The sequence below is a fragment of the Megalobrama amblycephala genome, linkage group LG21 (assembly GCF_018812025.1).
Source record: "Megalobrama amblycephala isolate DHTTF-2021 linkage group LG21, ASM1881202v1, whole genome shotgun sequence".
Classification (NCBI taxonomy): Eukaryota; Metazoa; Chordata; class Actinopteri; order Cypriniformes; family Xenocyprididae; genus Megalobrama; species Megalobrama amblycephala.
Window position 1 is genome coordinate 25324281 of NC_063064.1, and position 20497 is coordinate 25344777.

The window sequence follows — 20497 nt, forward strand, 5'->3', positions numbered from 1 at the left end:
AGTGGGGTTCAATGTCTAAATTACAGTTTCAATGCAGCTTCAAAGGGCTCTACACGAGGAATAAGGTCTTATCTAGCGAAATGAACGATACAACGGTTACCTTTTTTTCTAAAGGCCGTTTGACTTATTAGTCTTTGCACATTTGCTTTGTAGAGACTGGATACTTCCAGCAACGTCATGCGTGACTTTTCCAATGTGATAACGTAACATCGCATAGCTAGTGCAAGATGAGCATTTGTGGTTAAAAAGTATATAATTTTTATTTTCTTAGAAAATGGCCAATCATTTCGCCAGATAAGACCTTATTCCTCGTCTGGGATCGTGTAGAGCCCTTTGAAGCTGCACTGAAACTGCAATTTGGACCTTCAACCTGTTGAACCCCAGTGAAGTCCACTATATGGAGAAAAATCCTGGAATGTTTTCCTCAAAAAAAATTCTTTTCAACTGAAGAAAGACATAAACATCTTGGATGACATGGGGGTGAGTAAATTATCAGGAAATTTAAATTCTGAAGTAAACTAATCACACACACACAGAAAATCAACTATTATAAACTATAATCTGAATACTGCAGATGACAATGTCCACAGAGGATACATCCGTGCCCGTGACGTCATCCATTGTTGAAGATTATCTCTGAGGAAACTTAGTCAAATCCACCCTCTTCAATTGCTCTCTTTGAGAACTTTCTGAATGTCTCTTATTGTTCTTTGTCATTTCCTCTCGTTTCATTTGAAAAGATTCCACAGAGGAGGAGATGCTCGCAGGGAAATGACGAATTACTGCAGCCCTCGAGAGCACAGAAATTAGCGCCTCTGAATGTAAATTACTGCCATTGTAAATGATGACAGAGGCGAGGCGACACCCAGATAATATTTTTCTACTGTTCTCACTTCTGCTATTGAGCCACAGTAATAGAATCAGAGGTATTGTTTCATTTGTGCTTAGAAGCAGAGCTTTAGAGGGTAAGACGACGAGTCTGTTCAACGGTTCAGTGATACTGAGAAGCTGTTTATTCAATCCAATCCACCCAATAGTATCTGCAGGACGCTTATGTGTTGATTCTCTTTTCGACAAATCTTTTGAACAATTGCTCTGTTGCACCTCAACTTTAATTCTAAAGGTAAACTAGAAGACAGGGTGTTTTTGTTTTGTTTTTTGTTTGAACTTTTATTGAAGACTTTCGTCTATAAGTTTCAGGTCTTGTGTAACAGCGCCACCTGGTGACAGATTCCTAAAGAACGCTGTACATTACAAGCATCACCTTAATTCAAGGAACAAATCAGTCATTATACTCTAAAAAGTAATTAAATGACTAGCTACTAAGTAATTACATCTTCAACAGTGTATTTAGATTACTGTACTTATTACTTAGTAATGGCATTACAATCCCATATGACTTTCTCTGTAATTCTGTATTGAATAATGTTTTGGTCCCTCTTTCCTTGCAGTTCAGATAACACAGATTGCATGAGACTCATATATGGACTATATTTATGGCATTTTTATGGTGGTTATTTGTGGTATCGTTTTTTCATCTTATTGCACAAAATGGACCGCAAGATACCAATATTTTATAAATTGTTGAATGTAAATGCATCTAAGCTGAAGGCTGATTAAATGCATGTATCTGTTAGATTTGCAAACTTTTATAACAGACACACATTAAAAACTCCATTACAAAGACAATATGATGATATCAGAAATAGTGCATACTTTATTCATATATTTTTAAATTTCGTACAGAACATAGTGAGATTTATTTAAAAGCTGCCAACAAGCATATTAATACATATTTTGCCAAAATGCATCATTCTGTGAATGCAGGCCGTGATGAATTCATAAAGTAGTTTTGCTATGGCTCTAAATTCTGCTGTAAATTAAAATGAAATGCCTGAATGTAATAAAAGGAATGAATTCCTTTAAAAAAAAAAAAAAAAAAAAAAAAAAAAAAAAAAGGGAACTAAATGCATAATCAAACACAAAATATAATAATGTATATTGAGTAGAAATGTAGTGAGGTTAAAACTTTCATACTTAAAAATAGATGATGAAATCAACCGTTACAAGTACAGTCGAATCATGTTTAGGTTCAGTCAATTGTTACATAAATCACAAGTAATTGCGGTCAATGTAAATAACGAAACAAGGCACGAGTTCATTACATTTGGAGAGTATAAAAGGCGTTTTTCCTCCAGAAAAATAAGGCAGGCATGTCATAAAACTAAACTCATAAGAGGAAATGAAAAAGACAAGAATGTTATGATGCAAGACAGTCAACACAGTTCATAAACCTCTCAGAAGAAATATAAGTGGTGTAATTTATTGCATATTTCGAGAACACAGCAAAGGCTTTAATAAAGCAAGATAATTTAAGCTGAGAAGGAGATTACACAGCTTGAACGCTTTGTTCAGTCGAGCGAAGAGTTTGGTTTAGAGGTTGTCGTGTTCCTCTAGGCTCATTACATCATGCATTAACTTTTGATCCCCTGTCTGGCAGAAATATGTGAGGCTTGAGCATACATTAAATATCAAATACAACTCTTAGATCAATACATCAAAGCCAGACCCAGGGTCAGACATAGGAAGGGTTACAGCCTTGAGAAAAACCTCTGTGGCATTGCATATGAAGCAACAAATGTCAAAAACGTGCTCTGAACAGTGTGACTACAACTAGAATTATCTTCATAAACATGCAAGTACATATATATATCAATAAACAATATAAAAGTATTTGGTTTTGGTTGCAGTGTGTTAAGACACAAGAACATCTGTTGGAATGAGACCAAAGAAAATCTGCTGGCTACAGCCCAGATACAGCCCAAATACAGCCCAGATTTTGTTTGGTCTCCATTCATTCTTCAAGCACCAAAGATGGCGAGATCATCTACTTGCGGCCCAAGGTCTCTGCAAGCTTCTTGAGTCTCTTCTTCAGCTCCAGAGGAAACTTCTCGTAACATTTCTTACACACTGGCTTCATGTCAAACTCCACAAACTTGTTCCTAAAAACACAAATCTTGCTTTTAGGAATATGCTTTCTAACACGTTTAGACAAGAAATATATGCTATGCAAGAATACAACCCATTCCATTTATTTAAAGTGCGCTCTTTATGTGGTTTTTATTGTTAAATAACTCTATTAAAAATCATAATTCAAACTATTAAACCATAAAATAGAATATAAATAATAGTAAAATAACACTGTTATATATACATGCTATACTGTTTCAGCAGTTACATACATTCATGCATTATATGTATTATAATACATACATACATGTATTATATATATTATGTATTATATTTGCTTATTTATTAGGGCAGTGTAATGCATTGGGTTTATTAATGACCAAAAACCAAAAAAAAAAATGGTGAAAAAAACATCAATATGACACAGAGAATATGATAATAATGAACCGACAAATGAAAACAGGGATACACTAATACTAAAATTCTGGTGGCAATGACAATTATTTTGATATTATAGCTGATATTATTAATAATTTATTAAAAATGTTAAAAAAATAAATTTAAAAATAAAACCCTTAAAACAAAAACCATTGCTACAATTGAAGTTAAGCATCATATTATAATGTACAGTATGAAAAATGAATATTAATTTTGAAGTTTACATTCCAGTGTTATTAAACTATTAGTATTTTTAAAGTTTAAGTGAGCATTATATGACAGTAAAGGTACATTTTCTGTCTAATTAGGGTGAAAAAAAAAATAGGGGAAATGAGTATGTACAATTAAATATCCAATACTAACAAATACGGTTAAAAAAAAAAGTATCAGCTGATAAGTGATATGCGCATCCCTACAGGAAAACATTTTCGAAAGGAATACATAAAAGACATCAAATAAATGGTGAGATTGAAAACACTAACCAATGATAAAGAACGAGTGAAGCAGATGAGAATGAAGAAGGAAAAAGAGAGAAAAGGGTTACAAACAGACGGCGATGGCTTTCTTTCGGCGTTCGCGCGAGTCACGCTCACGTTTCGCCAAGCGCCGTTTCAGCTCTTCCGGCAGGCGTTCGTAACAATGTTTACACACTGGCTTCAGATCCACCTCCACAAATCTGTCCCTGCAGGGCCACCGTCAGGGAAAATGAGGGAGGAAAGAGGAGAAACGAGCGAAAAGGAGGGGAAATTGGATGGAAAATTGGGTTTGAAGTGGGAGACAGGAAGAGAAATGGGATGTGGGAGCATTTTGAGAGCAAAGGAGAGAATTGAAGGGGACAGAAGTAGAGAATACAAGAGTTAGCTGGACAGAAAGGTTAGTTACGATCCAAAGAAGAGCATCACAGCAGCCGGGAGAGCCAATTTAAAGACACTTCTGCTTAAATTTAAACACAGCTAGCGAAAATTCACTAACAGAAAAAGGAAGGGGGGGTAGATTGTGATATAGGATGAGTATGTGTGTGTAACATCACTTACTTGAGAGTGAGTTTGGTGTTACAGGTCGAGCACGAGAAGCAATTCACACACCAAGCCTTATTCAGAGCCGACACCACTGAGAGAAGACACAAAAACATCTCACATAACAACTCACAACAGCAGTACCCGCAGCCATAACAACTGCACTTCAGAGCATTATTATTTTTTGTTATTATATACATACTAAAGCTTTAAAGGTTGAGAATTAAATGTCAGTATCATGTTCAAGTAAACAGCAATTACCGTCTCCTTCGATCACACGGTTGCAATGGTAACAAACATCACCAAAGAGCTGCACAACAGACACAACACACACTCTAAATTAAAAGCTCAAAGTTTCATTATCAACAATGTTTATAAATAACAGACTTTTTGGGGGGATCAAAAGAGGCTTTGAAAGAGGAGTCAGGCCTGTGTTACCTGGTTGTAGTGAGTCTCGCAGTAAGCAAGACCTTTTCTCTCGTAATGACGGTGTCCCAGGAAAGGCTTCTCGCACTTGGCACAGACAAAATGCTGCAAACACACACAAACGCACAAGCTGTCAGTGTGCAGTTCAAACATACACTACCATTCAAAAGTTTGGGGCAATATTTTTTTAAAAAGTCTTGTGCTCACCAAGGCTGCATTTATGTGATCAAAAATACATGTGAAAATATTTTTGCAATTTAAAATAACTTTTTTTTTTTTTCAAATATATTTTAAAATGTAATTACTGTGATGAATTTTCAGCATCATTTCTCCACTCTTCAGTGTCACATGATCCTTCAGAAATCATTCTAATATGCTGATTTACTCAAAAAATAATATCTTATTATTGTCAATTTTAAAAACAGTTGCGCTGCTTAGTATTTTTATGGAAACCATAATTTTTTTTCAGGATTCCTTGATGATTTGAAAATTAAAGAAGAGTAATTATTTAAAACATTTTTAACATTTTAAATGTCTTTCCAGTAATTTTTGTTTAATGTACTGCATCCTTGCTGAATAAAAGTATTAATATCTTTTTTGAAGATTGGTATAATATTGTCTTAATTGGTAAAAAAATCAGTATAGGGCTGTCACGATATCAGCATTTCAGGAGTCAAAACCATTTCAGTAGTACAGCAAAAAATAATCTGCTATTCGTTTTTTCTAACACTCCTTTGAATAAACAATTAAAAATTAATGAAAATATTAAATTAATTATGACAACAGCACGAAGCCTACATTTTTCTCTATTTTTTCAAGCAATTATTCAAGTAAACAGTCAGTGATAAAACAAAGAACAAAGTACATGCAACAAATAAAACAAACAGAATAAATAAAAAGAAATAGAACAAATTAAATAATAGGTGCTTGAAGTATTCATGTAAACATCTAGACACTGAAATATCACAAAAAAATATAATGACTTTATTTTTTAACTGCATGATTATGTATATATATATAAAAAAAAAAAAAAACTTTAATGTTGATCTGATTGCAGTTTGACTACAGAGAGCAGTGAGTGCTTCTCCTTTTCTACTATATTATAGTTTGATTTATATTACAAATATTATAAGTGCCAGGTTTATTAGACTGCATTTAGACAGCAAGGCCTCATGGACAGAACTGATATCCCAGGCCCAGTGATGGGAATAACGGCGTTATAAATAAACGGCGTTACTAACGCCGTTACTTTTTTCAGTAACGAGTAATCAAACGAATTACTTTTTCTCCCGTTACAACGCCATTACCGTTACTGACAAAAAAATGCCGCGTTACTATAATTGAGCTCACTGAAGCGGTTTTCATCTGAGTAAGCTCTCTCTCAGCCATAGGACCTGCAAAGTTTTTTTCTCTGGTGTGTGCTGCGGTAAGTCATACACAAATATAATTTTAAACTGATAATAATGTACGATGCGCTGTGTGTGTGTCTGTCAGAGCATGCGCGCGAAGCGCGAGCTCAAACCAGAATACCTTTTTTGATGCTTGATCGAAAATATGTGAAATGAGTTTTTCTTCTAGTCGACTAGTAGTTGTTCATTTAAGCTATTAGTTGACTAATCACATTTATATTAATTTAATTTCTTAAATACTGGAGAGAATAAACCATAATAAGGAGCGTTTACATAATAAAGGCTATATACTGTAGCACTCAATGGCACGCATAATTGCCATAAAGAACCGGCAAAAGTAATGATTATGAGTGTGACAAAAACAGTAAGGAGACATTTTAATTGTTTGTTAATAAAGTAATGTTTTCTGAATCAGTGTCGGCTGCAAAGATGAAGTTGGCATTGCTGATTCTCATTGCTGATCATCTGCTCATATGGACGCGCCTAGAGAGATAATGCACATTTCATTCGGATTAGGCTGTATAATCAGAGTAGTCTCTTTCTTTTCGTGTTTAATTACTTCATTTTCGTTAAAGTAGATATTTCAAGCATTCTATAGATATATTTCTCATGTCTGCGAGGCAAGCAGCCTCTGAGTTTCGGTTCATTTAGCCTATAAGACGCGCTCCAGTTCACGCGCCCGCGCCTCCATGTCATGATTTTATTGTCCGCTATCTTTGCTTGTTATATATTAAATCAAAGCAATTGGTAGATGAAACATTGATTAAAATTAAGATACAATTTTTACAAAACGAAATTCACTTTAAAGAAAGGCTTTCTACAAAACAAAACTTAATGAAGTGTTTAAAATCATGTCTGACCCACTCCATGTCTCCCGATATATTTGTGCATATTTTGATGCATCTTACTCATGCTGTTCACTAACTTTTCATAATCGAATTAATGGATTTAAAACATAACATAGGACTATTTAAACATAAATATGAAACTACGTTTTCTTTAATGGCTACCAACACAGTACAGAGAAATTTCATGTCGTGAGCAAGAGCGGATCATGAGTCAGGAGTCGCATCAAGAATAATTTATTCTTAGACTTATATGTAATATTGGGGGCATTCAATTTATTTGGCATATTTTTATTTTTATTTTATTTTTTTAAAGTAACGCAATAGTTACTTTCCCTGGTAATTAGTTACTTTTATAATGATGTAACTCAGCTACTAACTCCGTTACTATTTGTGAGAAGTAACTAGTAACTATAACTAATTACTTTTTTAAAGCAACGTGACCAACACTGCCCAGGCCCAGATCTGCTTATGTACACTTAAGGCATAACTTACGGTGTTTGCATTGATACCTTGCCAAGGATGGCATTTTGACCAGAAATATTGTTTTTTTTATTTATTTGTTTATTAACAAGCATCACTTATTAATAAATATATATTCAGCTATATTATGTTGCACACTACATTAATTATACTAGACATTTGTCAAACACACAAACCTCGACATGCCACTGTTTGCCCATGGCATTGACCACACGGCCCTCAATTGGACGCCTGCACGCTCCGCAGATCGGCACACCCATCTTATCGTGGCAGGGGAGGCAGTAGAGTTCACCTTTCAGCTCGCGAGCATCGGCAGTCAGCTCCTTACTGTAAAACACACAACCTATAATTCACATCACTTTCAGTAAATGGACACAGCAGATGAAACCACTTGGTGCCGTACTGACCCGCAGTTGCTGCAGTTGAAGTGGTCAGGATGGTAGGGGTCATTTTTGAAAATGAGGGGCTGTTCCTCAATGATGGCGTGACACTTCTGACAGATGTACTTCCCGAGGCCCCGAGCTTTCTCGCGATTATGACATGGACGGCAGAGATGGCTGAAAAACACAGATGTGCAAATCAGAATGCACGGATTACAACTTTATTTGTATTTACATGTATTAATTTGGCCCCATACACAATCAGATGAGCTAAAGAACATCTCTAAATCACGCATTTAAAACACGCATTTAAAAATCAGAACTGCTCATGAGAATAACGATAATTCATTAATGAAATCAGTGGGCTGATCCTAGATCAGTTTCACATCAAACTGAGCGTATGCAGCCTGTCAATCAAATGCTCACGGTCACCCCTCACTGGCTATAAACTTACCGGCCGGCGTTCTTGACGAATCCAACATCGGCGAGCACGGCTTGGCAGATATCACAGCAGAAACAGTCAGGGTGCCAGCTGTTATTCATGGCCTTAATCACACGCCCAATTATAAACTCTCCTGTGGGAATATGAGGGACACAATTTACAATTAACACAGTCAATAACATCACCTGTTTGCGTGTTTATGCATGTGTGTCTCTTACCACATTGGTGACAACAGGGAGCAAACAACATCTGGAAATCATGCTCACAGTATTTCCTTCCCTCAAACTATGGACAGAAGAGAGAAAAAATTAATTATAACATGAACTCTGATGGGAATACATCTCAAAGTCAATCAATTACAGATTTTTTTTAACATAACTTGTAGACAAAACATACTGTAAATTCAAGATCTCAACACTTCAGCCAGTCCAAAAACACTAATAATCAAAATGAAGCTGCAAATTTTATATATATAATCTTCTTTCTATCCTCTCTCTGATCCTTAAAATTCTTAAAACAAGCCTTTTTTGAAGCTTCATTTAGATTACTAGACTATCTATAAATTGATTATTTAATATAAATAAAATATAATTATTTATATTTTTAATACCATATTTTCTATTTAATATGTTTGTTCATTAAAAATTGGACCTCAATTTAATAAAAAAAACTGAAGAAATGCAAAATATTACCCATTAAACAACTTGGGATCAAGATTAAATGCTACATGACAGGTTTAATGGAAGTACCTCATAAAAGAGCCCTTCAGGAAACTGCTGGAAACACTGAGCGCAGACGAAGCACTGTTCGTGATACAGCTCGCCATTGCTGTTGACAATTTTTTCCGCCGGGGCAAAGCCGCTTTTACACCGTTCGCACGAGGCGTTTGCCAGGGCATTGGCCATGTTGCTGTTAGAAACAGATCAATGTCAGGAGAAACAAACAGCAGTGACTAAGAACAGCTTTTATCTATGGTACAAAACAAATGTATACGCAAGGACCACACTACTACCAAAAGGTTTGGGGTCAGTTAAATCTTTTTATTTATTTTTTTTAAGAAATTTATACTTTTATTCAGCAAGAATGCATTAAATTGTTCAAAGTGACAGTATAGACGTTTACAGCTGCTGGTCATATAATTAGAATATCGTGAAAAAGTTCATTTTTTTAATTGTAAATTATTTTTAAAAATGAAACTTTCATATAGTCTAGATTCCCTACATGTAAAGTAAAACATTTCAAAAGTTTTTTTTTTTTTTTTAATTTTGATGATTAGAGCGTACAGCTCATGAAAGTCCAAAATCCAGTATCTCAAAATATTAGAATATTTCCTAAGATCAATCAAAAAATGGATTTTCAAAACAGAAAAGTTCAAGTTCTTTAAAGTATGTTCATTTGTGCACTCAATACTTGGTCGGCAGCACATATTACAGCAAATGACTTGCTCCTAGCACAAATTACAGCATCAGTGAAGTGTGGCATGGAAGTGATCAGCCTGTGGCACTGCTGAGGCACTATTGAGCCTTCAGATGATCTGTATATTGTTGGATCGACTGTTTCTCATCTTTCTCTTGAAAATATCCAATAGATTCAGGGGTCAGGCATGTTGGCTGGCCAATAAAACACTTGGAAGTGGTTTTTGCACTGTGGGCAGGTGCTAAAGTCCTGCTGGAAAAGGAAATCAGCATCTCCATAAAGCTTGTCAGCAGATGGAAGCATAAAGTGCTCCAAAATCTCCTGGAAGATGGCTGCATTGACTTTGCACTTGATAAAACACAATGGACCAACACCAGCAGACGTCACGGCCCCCCAAATCATTACTAACTTCAGAAACTTCACACTAGACTTCAAGCAGCTTGGATTCTGTGCCTCTCCAGTCTTCCTTCAGACTCTGGGACCATGATTTCAACATGAAATGCAAAATTTACTTTTATCTGAAAAGAGGATTTTCGACCACTGTTCACTGTCCAGTTCTTTTTCTCCTTAGCCCAGGTAAGATGCTTCTGATGTTGTTTCTGTTTCAGAAGTGGCTTGGTAGTCCTTTTCCTGAAGATGTCTGAGTGTGGTGACTCTTGATGCACTGACTCCGGCTTCATTTGACTCATTGTGAAACTCTCCCAAGTGTTTGAATCGGCTTTACTTGACAGTATTCTCAAGCTTGTGGTCATCCCTGTTGCTTGTGCACCTTTGCCTACCCAATTTCTTCCTTCTAGTCAACTTTGCATTCAATATGCTTTGATACTTCACTCTGTAAACAGCCACCACATTCAGTAATGACCATCTGTGACTTACTCTCTTTGTGGAGGGTGTCAATGATTGTCTCCTGGACCATTGCCAAGTCAGCAGTCTGGTTTCAAGGAACAAGAGATACCCGGAATTTATACTGTAGGGATGGTCATTTAATGAAACTCAAATGTAAATATTCTAATATTTTGAGATACTGGATTTTGGACTTTCATTACCTGTACGCTCTAATCAACAAATTAAAAAAAAAAAAAACGTTTGAAATGTTTTACTTTACATGTAGGGAATCTAGTATAAATTAAAGTTTCATTTTTTTAAATAATTTACAATAAAAAAAATGAACTTTTTCACGATATTCTAATTATATGACCAGCACCTGTATAATGTTACAAAATATTTCAATTCTGAATCATGAAAATAAAAATCAGCATCATTTTCCACAAAAATGTTAAGTAGCACAACTTTTGTTGAACATAATAAAAAGAAAAGTTTCATGAGCACCAAATCAGCATATTGGAATGATTTCTGAAGACTGTAAAGATGCTGAAAATTTAGTTTTGCCATCACAGGAATAAAATTACATTTTAAGATATATTCAAATAGAATTGTGTTATTTTAAATTGTAAAAATATTTCACAATATTACTGTTTTTGATCAAATAAATGCAGCCTTTTTGAGCACAAGACACTTCTTCCAAAAACATTTTTAAAAATCTTACCGACCCCAAACATTTAAATGGAATTATATATTACTTCATTCACTGGCCAGTTCGATTAGTATCATATCATCATCCTGCTCTTGAGAGTGATTCAAGATGATGTTTCTCTAAACAAAAATCCCATGTAGCCTATCTGGCACTTTGCAAGATATTAAGTTACACCATTTAGGAGCGACCGGGCAAGACTGCAACCAATGTTTACATCACAGAATTAGCCTGTCGTGGCCTGTGGTCACACTGCCAGACGAGATCCCAAATGACTCAGTGATTCCTTGCACAGACATTTCTCCTCTGACATCACAGGTGATGTGGCTATTAGAGGATGGATCGTCTTTACAACTTCCCCTCACTCCCTTCAAGGCGTTAAATCGGACTGACTATTCTAAGGAAGTGTTCCCTAATATGGTGATTTGAAAAGAAAACATCTGCTTGAGGACAGAGACACTGTAGATCTATAAATAGATCATTTGTGTGTTTAAGAGATGGAGACTGTTGTATGTCAGAGGTCTTAGCATGTGCAAGAGCTCACAGAACAACAGTGGAGGTCTCACACTCTTGTGTGAAGCTGGAGTTGTGCCATGTGTGTGTGTGTGTATGTGTGTGTGTTCTGGAAGTATGATGACACATTCCCAGCTTATCTAACATGTATATAGAAAGAAAATACAGTGTGGCATAAAGGTTTCAAAAAGAGAATTGCTGATGCATTTTTAAAATAAAAAAAAATAGTTGTATTTGTTGTATTTATTTATTGTATTAAATGCTTAAAAATATATATTCTTCATTGTTAGTTAATGTTAGATAATTCATTTACTCTTGTTTACAAATGAGACCATATTGTAAAGTATTCCCATTTTTATTCCAACTTCTCACTCCAATTGTAATTGCAATTTTTTTAGTTTATTTTAAGTTATTATAAAAATGCTGTGTTCTTACACTTTTTGGTCCCTGTTATATTACAAGTTATTAAAATACTTTATCTGAATTTTACACAGAATCTGAAATATATACTCAAATTTAAAAAGCTTTGTGATGGAAAGATTACAATAATATTAACAGTAATAGTAATATTGTGAAATATTACAATTTATAATAACTTGATCTAGTCTTCAGTGTCACATGATCCTTCAAATACGTTCTAATATGCTGATTTGTTGCTCAAGAAACATTTCTTATTATTATCCATGTTATCCATGTTGTAAAGAACAGTGTTTATTTGAAATATATAATTATTTTGTAACGTTATAAACGTCTTTTTAGAGTAAACCAAAACTAGTTTCATCCCTTAACAGTTTAGACATGGTAATTGTCAGTTTCAAGGAGCTTAACATCTCAGGAAGCAGATTATATCCATGTTTTCCCAGAAGATCTGATAGTTTGTGGGAGCATCCAGTTCATGAATGCTTGGGAATTTGGTCTCCGGAAAAGCGAAACATTTCATCACTACAGAAAACATCTGAGAAGGCATTTCAAGGATAAGGAGCACATAGCAGCTTTCCAGAAATAATGTTAAGTTAGATATTATATGATTAAATAATAAATAAAATTCATGTTATTTGTTTACTTACAGTTAACTGCAATATGACAGGGCTTATCTAAACATTGGTGGTGTGTTGAATGTCCTTTTAGCGCTCTCTCTCTCTGTGTGTGTGTGTGTGTGTGTGTGTGTGTGTGTGTGTGTGTGTGTGTGTGTCGCCCAGAAGAACTCAACTAGGGAGGCTAATTAGCTTAGCATCCGCCCTGATCTAGCAACCCATGAAATGTTAGTTATTCTCTCTATATAATACGCAGATTACAGTTACACTTACAGCTTAACAATATTCAACGAGATAGGTTGGGGGGGAAAGAAGAAAGAAGAAAACTAATAAAGTAAATAATAAAACTGTAGATATCTGCTGCATCTCTAGCTAGAGAGGAACATTTATCCATTTATCCACATTTAATAAAAATTTATTTCAAACATCGTACCTGCCCGTCATCTCTGACACCCCCAGCATCCCCTACAGCACGGCTTATCCTGAGAGACGATTCAGAGTTTATTCGACAACATAAAACGCCCCTCGGATCTGTTGCTTTTCCACTTTTTTCCCTTAACTCTAAGATAAAGACGTTTTCCTGAAAAACAGACGATCCACCCCCGCTCTATTTTCCGGGTTAGATCACGTGCTGCTAAGCTTGACTTCTGATTGGTTACATGAATTAGCTCCACTGCTATGCAGAACTTTGCAATATAATATAATATAATATAATATAATATAATATAATATAATATAATATAATATAATATAATATAATATAATATAATATAATATAATATAATATAATATAATCATTACTCAATCTTCAAATAATCAATATCAGAAATATTCAGTATTCAATAATCAACTGTACTAAGTATGATCAAAGTCCCGCATTTTTGAAACGCCTCTCATTTGTTTCTAAACGCACGAATCATGACAAAAAAATTGTATTTTTCAGGATGGATCAAGCTAATGCGCATGCACAATCCTAAATTTATTTTTATTTTTTTATTAGACATTATTCAAATACTAACATTTAAGGCATATTTAACAATCATAAATCAGTTTTTCGAGTTGATACAGCATTTAAAGAAAAATAGAACAAAACAAGAAGGGGGGGAAAAAAAAGAAAAAAAGTGAGGGTATACAACATATACAAGTCCAAAGCAGAAAGAACTTTCAGGGCATTTCTGTCCATCATCCATTGAAGGGATTTTGCAAATACCTTCAAATCATTGCTCCATCCAGTGAAATGGGGTATAAGCTTTAAATACTTACATCTGTGGATAAAGTGTTTGCCTAACACAATCAGGTTATTTATCAAAAATTCTACTTTTTATCATTTATAAACTCTCCAACTTTAATTGAGGTCATATTCAAAGGATGTATCAAAAAATGCACGTCTCTTGTGTCTCATTTCGGAGGCGCGCGTCTGACTGTTTCTGTAGGAACCGGAGCTTGTAACGGCCGCAGTGATGCAATGACTTTACCAATCGGTGATTGGCTCTTATTTAGAGGGCGGGACGTTTTCCGCCATATTGCGCGTTGCACTTTTTTATTTTTATTTTTTATTAATGCTCAGTAACATAAGAACATTGTCAAGGAATTGCATACAATTGTGCGTTGCACTTTCTCCCATTCAAAACAATACGAGTGACGCGTCTTGTGTCATTCTAAAGTCTTTGGTATGATAAAATACATTATATTTTACATAACGGATATTCGGAAATAGTTCTTTTGTAAAGTTGCTTCACAAAAAAAAATTTAAGTCCTATATAAAATGCACATATTTTTAATATATATTAATTTAAAATTATATTTTATTTATATTTATTTATAAATTTATGTAGTATATATATATATTTATACTGACCCTAACCCTAAAAAATCTAATAAATATTTGATAATGTTAAAGGAACACTCTACTTTTTTTGAAAATAGGCTCATTTTTCCAACTCCCCCAGAGTTAATCAGTTGAGTTTTACCATTTTCGAATCTATTCAGCCGGTCTCCGGGTCTGGCGGTACCACTTTTAGCATAGCTTAGCATAGTTCATTGAATCTGATGAGACCAATAGCATCTCGCTCAAAAATGACCAAAGAGTTTTGATATTTTTCCTATTTAAAACTTGACTCTTATGTAGTTACATCGTGTACTAAGACTGACAGAAAATGAACAGTTGTAATTTTCTAGGCCGATATGGCTAGGAACTATACTCTCATTCTGACGTAATAATCAAGGAACTTTGCTGCCGTACCATGGGTGCAGCAGGCGCAATGATACGATCCCCTGCTTGTACAGGGAGCGTGCCTTGTAACCATAGAAACATTTGTGAGAGACGCTGCATAATATCATTGCACCTGCTGCACCCATGGTACAGCAGCAAAGTTCCTTGATTATTAGGCTACGCCAGAATGAGAGTATAGTTCCTAGCCATATCGGTCTAGAAAATCGCAATTGTTCCGTCAGTCTTAGTACACGATGTAACTACAGAAGAGTCAAGCTTTAAATAGGAAGAATATTGAAACTCTTTGGTCATTTTTTAACGAGATGCTATTGGTCTCATCAGATTCAATGAACTATGCTAAGCTATGCTAAAAGTGGTACCGCCAGACCAGGAGATCGGCTGAATGGATTCGAAAACGGTAAAACTCAACTGTTTAACTCTAGAGGAGTTGGAAAATGAGCCTATTTTTTTTAAAAAGTGGAGCGTTCCTTTAAGGTGAGAGCTAAGCATTGAGGGGTTTTGCGCCCTCTTGCGGTGGTTTTACGCTATTACACTAAAAGTAGCGAAGGCGCTGGAAGAGAGTGGACAGGCTAGAGTACAGCATAGAAATGAGCTTCACACTTCTCTGACGTCAACAGTTTAGCGCTTTCTATCAAACAGAGACTTATATGGCAATTGATGCGGGAATCCATGAAATCCACTAATTTAAAGTAAGAATCCAGCCTACAGGTCAGTAAACTACTCCAGTCTAACTTGAATAGGAAATACAGTTCTATTTGTGCAAATACACAGAGATTTACAGCCTCAACATGAATTGAAAAAGTTACATTTTGAATATATTATGTTGCATATCCACCACACGAGGGCGCTGCTGCAAAATTGAAGACAAAAATAACTTGGAAACCGTTAATGTGAGGAAATACACGTGTGGTTACTCTGCAAGGACACCTGTGTGAACTATAGGTGAGCTGAAAAATTCGTCTAAATCATTAAGATGTCATAAAGATTTATCTTGTTTGAAAGTAATCAAGAAATTATAATATTTTAATTACGTATCTATCTATCTATCTATCTATCTATCTGCATGTGTATATACATGTGTGTATATATGTATGTATAATATATATTAGGGCCTAATAATAATGTTTTGGTATTTTTTAAGTAGTTTTGCTTATTGGTATCCTATAATTTTCACACAATATTTTGAACAAAGCCTTAATCATGATTTTTGAAGGTGATATGTTCATTGTAAGCAGTCCACATCAAGATTGCCATCATTTGCATCTTCAGCAACAGTCAGTCAAAGTGATAAACAGAAACAGTAGCTGATTGGCTGCTTTAGTAAGAGAGAATCAGTGTTTATTAATGTGCTGGATAAAGAGCAGGCGTATCGAATCTTTCTGTGATGCTTTCTAAGCTATAATCTTGTAGACAGAAAAGCTCATTTATACATTATAATTTGTTTGGCCTCTGGGTTCTGCCCTTTAGTCTGAATTCATCACCTCCCAGGTGTCGTTGTTATGGATACCCATGGATGTACAAAGGTCCATCTGAAGTTCTGGGTAAGAGAAATGCACGATTCCCTGATTAACATTCAGAGTTATATAAAGATGGTATAATAACCAGCGGGCCTGTGGCTGATCAAACATGAAGCTATGATGTGAGATAAGCAGATTCATAACACTGTTTATCTCCAGGTCATCACTGCTTTAGAAGAGTGTTGAGAGAGACAGTCATTCATCTAGTGGAATTATAGAGCAAAGTTAAGTGATAACATTTGTCTTGTCAGTGATGGGTGAGCACAAACGCATAAGTGCATGCACACAACTCTCTTTTATGATTTCTTTGTCGAGTTTGTCTTTCGCCTTCTGAGATTTTAATGAAATAAGCAACTGTATTCTGGCATGTGCACGATAAGCTCCCGCAGATGGGTTTTACACATCACATGACAGTGAAAAGAACGCTTGTGTTACAGAATAAGGCAAGATCTCTTCATGAGTGTTTTTGATGTCAACTCTAAGGGTGTAAAATATATTGACCTGACTGAAACTTCAATGCAATGATTACAGGATTTAAAAATCAGTTATAATTGTAAGAATACTCAATGTATTACGTATTCATTTCATATTCAAAATATGAATAGTAACAATAGAAAACATAAATAAAAATAATGATTGGGCCTTTGAATGTCAAATCTGGTGTATTGTTTGTGTTAATGTTCCATTATAGCGTAAATTGTCCCTCCAGTTTTTTTTCCAATTTGTGTTTTTAACATATTTTTGGAAACAATTATGAATCCTGTCAAAATATTCAAATAAAATTGAACCAAATGAACTGAGCATGATTCATCACATAATTTCATAAAGACTCATAATCAAAGTGAGTCATCATCAGAGCAAATATTTACACCTCAAGTCATGAGCATACACATAGATAGATAGATAGATGGATAGATAGATAGACAGATAGATAGATAGATGGATAGATGGATAGATGGATAGATGGATGGATGGATGGATGGACAAACTGTTTGACGGACGGATGGATGGATGGATGGATAGACAGACAAACTGTTGGATGGATGGATGGATGGATGGATGGATGGATGGATGGACAAACTTTGACGGACGGATGGATGGATGGATGGATAGACAGACAAACTGTTGGATGGATGGATGGACAAACTGTTTGATGGATGGATGGATGGATGGATGGATGGATGGATAGACAGACAAACTGTTGGATGGATGGATGGATGGATGGATGGATAGATGGGGGTGGGTTTATGGATGGATGGATGGATAAACAGACAAACTGCTGGATGGATGGACAAACTGAAGGACAGACGGACGTATGGATGGACAAACTGTTTGACGGACGGATGGATGGACAAACTGTTTGGATGGATGGATGGACAAACTGTTTGACAGACGGATGGATGGATGGATGGAATGATGGATTGATGGACGGATGGATGGATGGATGGATGGACAAACTGTTTGACGGATGGATGGATGGATGGATAGACAGACAAACTGTTGGATGGATGGATGGATGGATGGACAAACTGTTTGATGGACGGATGGATGGATGGATGGATAGATAGACAGACAAACTGTTGGATGGATGGATGGATGGATGGATGGACAAACTGTTTGATGGATGGATGGATGGATGGGGGTGGGTTTATGGATGGATGGATGGATAAACATACAAACTGCTGGATGGATGGACAAACTGAAGGACAGACGGACGTATGGATGGACAAACTGACGGACGGATGGATGGACAAACTGATGGATGGATGGATGGACAAACTGTTTGATGGACGGATGGATGGATGGATGGATGGATGGAATGATGGATTGATGGACGGATAGACAGACAAACTGTTGGATGGATTGATTGATGGATGGATGGATGGATGGATGGATGGATGGATGGACAGACAAACTGTTGGATGGATGGATGGATGGATGATGGATAAACAGACAAACTAATGGATGGATGGATGGATGGATGGATGGATGGACAAACTGTTTGACGGACGGATGGATGGATGGATGGATGGATGGATGGATGGATGGATGGATAGACAGACAAACTGTTGGATGGATGGATGGATGGATGGACAAACTGTTTGATGGATGGATGGATGGATGGGGGTGGGTTTATGGATGGATGGATGGATAAACAGACAAACTGCTGGATGGATGGACAAACTGAAGGACAGACGGACGTATGGATGGACAAACTGTTTGACGGACGGATGGATGGATGGATTGATGGATGGACAGACAGACACTGATGGATGGACAAACTGATGGATAGATGGATGGATGGGGGTGGGTTTATGGATGGATGGATGGACAAACTGAAGGACGGACAGACGGACGGATGGATGGATGGACAAACTGTTTGATGGATGGATGGATGGACAAACTGTTTGACGGATGGATGGATGGATGGATGGATGGATGGATTGATGGACGGATAGACAGACAAACTGTTGGATGGATGAATGGATGGATCGATGGATGGATGGATGGATAGACAGTCAAACTGTTGGATGGATGGATGGATGGATGGATGATGGATAAACAGACAAACTGTTGGATGGATGGATGATGGATAAACAGACAAACTTTTGGATGGATGGATGGATGGATGGATTGAAGGATGGATGGATAGATAGACAGACAAACTGTTTGATGGATGGATGGATGGACAAACTGTTTGATGGACAGACGGATGGATGGATGGATGGATGAGTGGGTTTTTGGATAGATAGATAGATAGATAGATAGATAGATAGATAGATAGATAGATAGATAGATCTTGTTCTCCCCTCCCATTGCCATGTTAACAGCACAGCCCAAACATGTGACAAGAGCCATGAAAACATTGTGTGTGGTGTATCCACATGTGGCTCTGGGAATCTGTGAGTGAGTGAGTGTTATTGGAAGTGCAAATGAAGGACAAGCTATTCACAGAGGTTTCAACATCTCCTGTATGTATGAATGTAGAATCATTGAGTCCTGAGCCATTCACAGTCCACTGATCTCCAATCCCGCTCAAACCCTCTCAGCTCTTTATGAGTGGTGTATTACACACTTCTATTCACGTCTTTAGAGTTGTATTTTTATACCTCTTATGTGAAATGTCAAAAGTATGGAAATCCCTTTCAGATATTCACAGCATTCTGCATGGAAACATTTGCCCTTTTTATAAAAAGATAAATGAGAGATTAAGAACAGGATTTGTAATTTTTCTGAAGAAAATTTGGAGTTTGTGCGTGCAAAACTTCCTATTACTGTATGATACTAGACTGTTATCTTTGTTCATAGTATCTTTTAACATTAGTTAATGCACTGTGAACTAACATGAACATGAACATTTTTATTTACTAACATAAAGGTTAATAAATGTTGTAATAATATATTGCTCATTGTTAGTTGAGTAGTTAGGATGAAACAAACCTTGTTTACTGAAATCACGTGACTTGGGCAGTTTGATAAAGCAATAAGCCCCAAGAAGCCGTGGTTTACAGTGAATTTATAACAGCTAAGGGGCGTTCAGGGGCGTTCAACCAATCAGAATCAATAGCTGGAACTATCCGTACCCACTCTGAACCACTGGTACCAAGCAAAAGTTGTGCAAAGATTTTGAACATGGCCCCTAGTAGTAGTAGTAGTTGTTAAGTGATTAGAAAGTCTCTCTGATATTCTGGTCACTAGAAGATCCTCCAATGCATTTATTTCTACATTATTAAAGTGATTCAAGATCTGGTAAAAAAAAAAAAAAAAAAAATCGAACGTTCGTTGGTTCGTTCGATATATCTATTACCTTTTTACATTTTTTTATAGGGGTTATGCACAATCT

The 20497-nt window shown here is 36.0% G+C and overlaps 2 protein-coding genes across 6 annotated transcripts in view; one reads left to right on the forward strand and one right to left on the reverse strand.

Moving 5' to 3' along the window:
- Nucleotides 1–1691: 1691 nt before the first annotated feature.
- Nucleotides 1692–13494, reverse strand: lims1 (LIM and senescent cell antigen-like domains 1). Of its 2 annotated transcripts, none has more exons than XM_048172703.1 (10): nucleotides 13337–13494; nucleotides 9159–9318; nucleotides 8628–8694; nucleotides 8422–8542; nucleotides 7995–8144; nucleotides 7764–7914; nucleotides 4863–4955; nucleotides 4686–4734; nucleotides 4443–4518; nucleotides 1692–3002 (listed from the first exon to the last, which is right to left on the reverse strand). In XM_048172703.1, the coding sequence occupies exons 1-10, from the start codon at nucleotides 13363–13365 to the stop codon at nucleotides 2888–2890; spliced, it is 1011 nt and encodes a 336-aa protein (XP_048028660.1). In that variant the 5' UTR covers nucleotides 13366–13494; the 3' UTR covers nucleotides 1692–2887. The 2 variants fall into 2 exon arrangements, with proteins under 2 accessions (XP_048028660.1, XP_048028661.1); XM_048172704.1 differs by lacking the exon at nucleotides 1692–3002 and adding an exon at nucleotides 3695–4090.
- A 2120-nt stretch (nucleotides 13495–15614) lies between these two features.
- Nucleotides 15615–20497, forward strand: part of thsd7bb (thrombospondin, type I, domain containing 7Bb) — an 86312-nt gene continuing 81429 nt past the window's right edge. For 2 of the 4 annotated variants that reach the window (XM_048172747.1, XM_048172750.1), the window contains exons 1-2: nucleotides 15616–15844; nucleotides 15980–16078. The gene's annotated coding sequence lies outside the window, so the exon portion shown is untranslated. Of the gene's footprint in view, nucleotides 15845–15979; nucleotides 16079–16603; nucleotides 16678–20497 lie in introns of all 4 variants that reach the window. The other 2 variants (XM_048172749.1, XM_048172751.1) reach the window with 2 other exon arrangements.

What these genes read in the sequence shown, in the direction of transcription:
- lims1 (XM_048172704.1), bottom strand. Translation starts at nt 13,365, where the DNA reads ATGCTGGGGGTGTCAGAGATGACGGGCAG. An exon ending in TTCGTCAAGAACGCCGGCCG is followed by an intron (nt 8,145 to 8,421) that starts GTAAGTTTATAG and finishes TGTGTTTTTCAG; the next exon opens with CCATCTCTGCCGTCCATGTC. An exon ending in TTCAACTGCAGCAACTGCGG is followed by an intron (nt 7,915 to 7,994) that starts GTCAGTACGGCA and finishes TGTGTTTTACAG; the next exon opens with TAAGGAGCTGACTGCCGATG.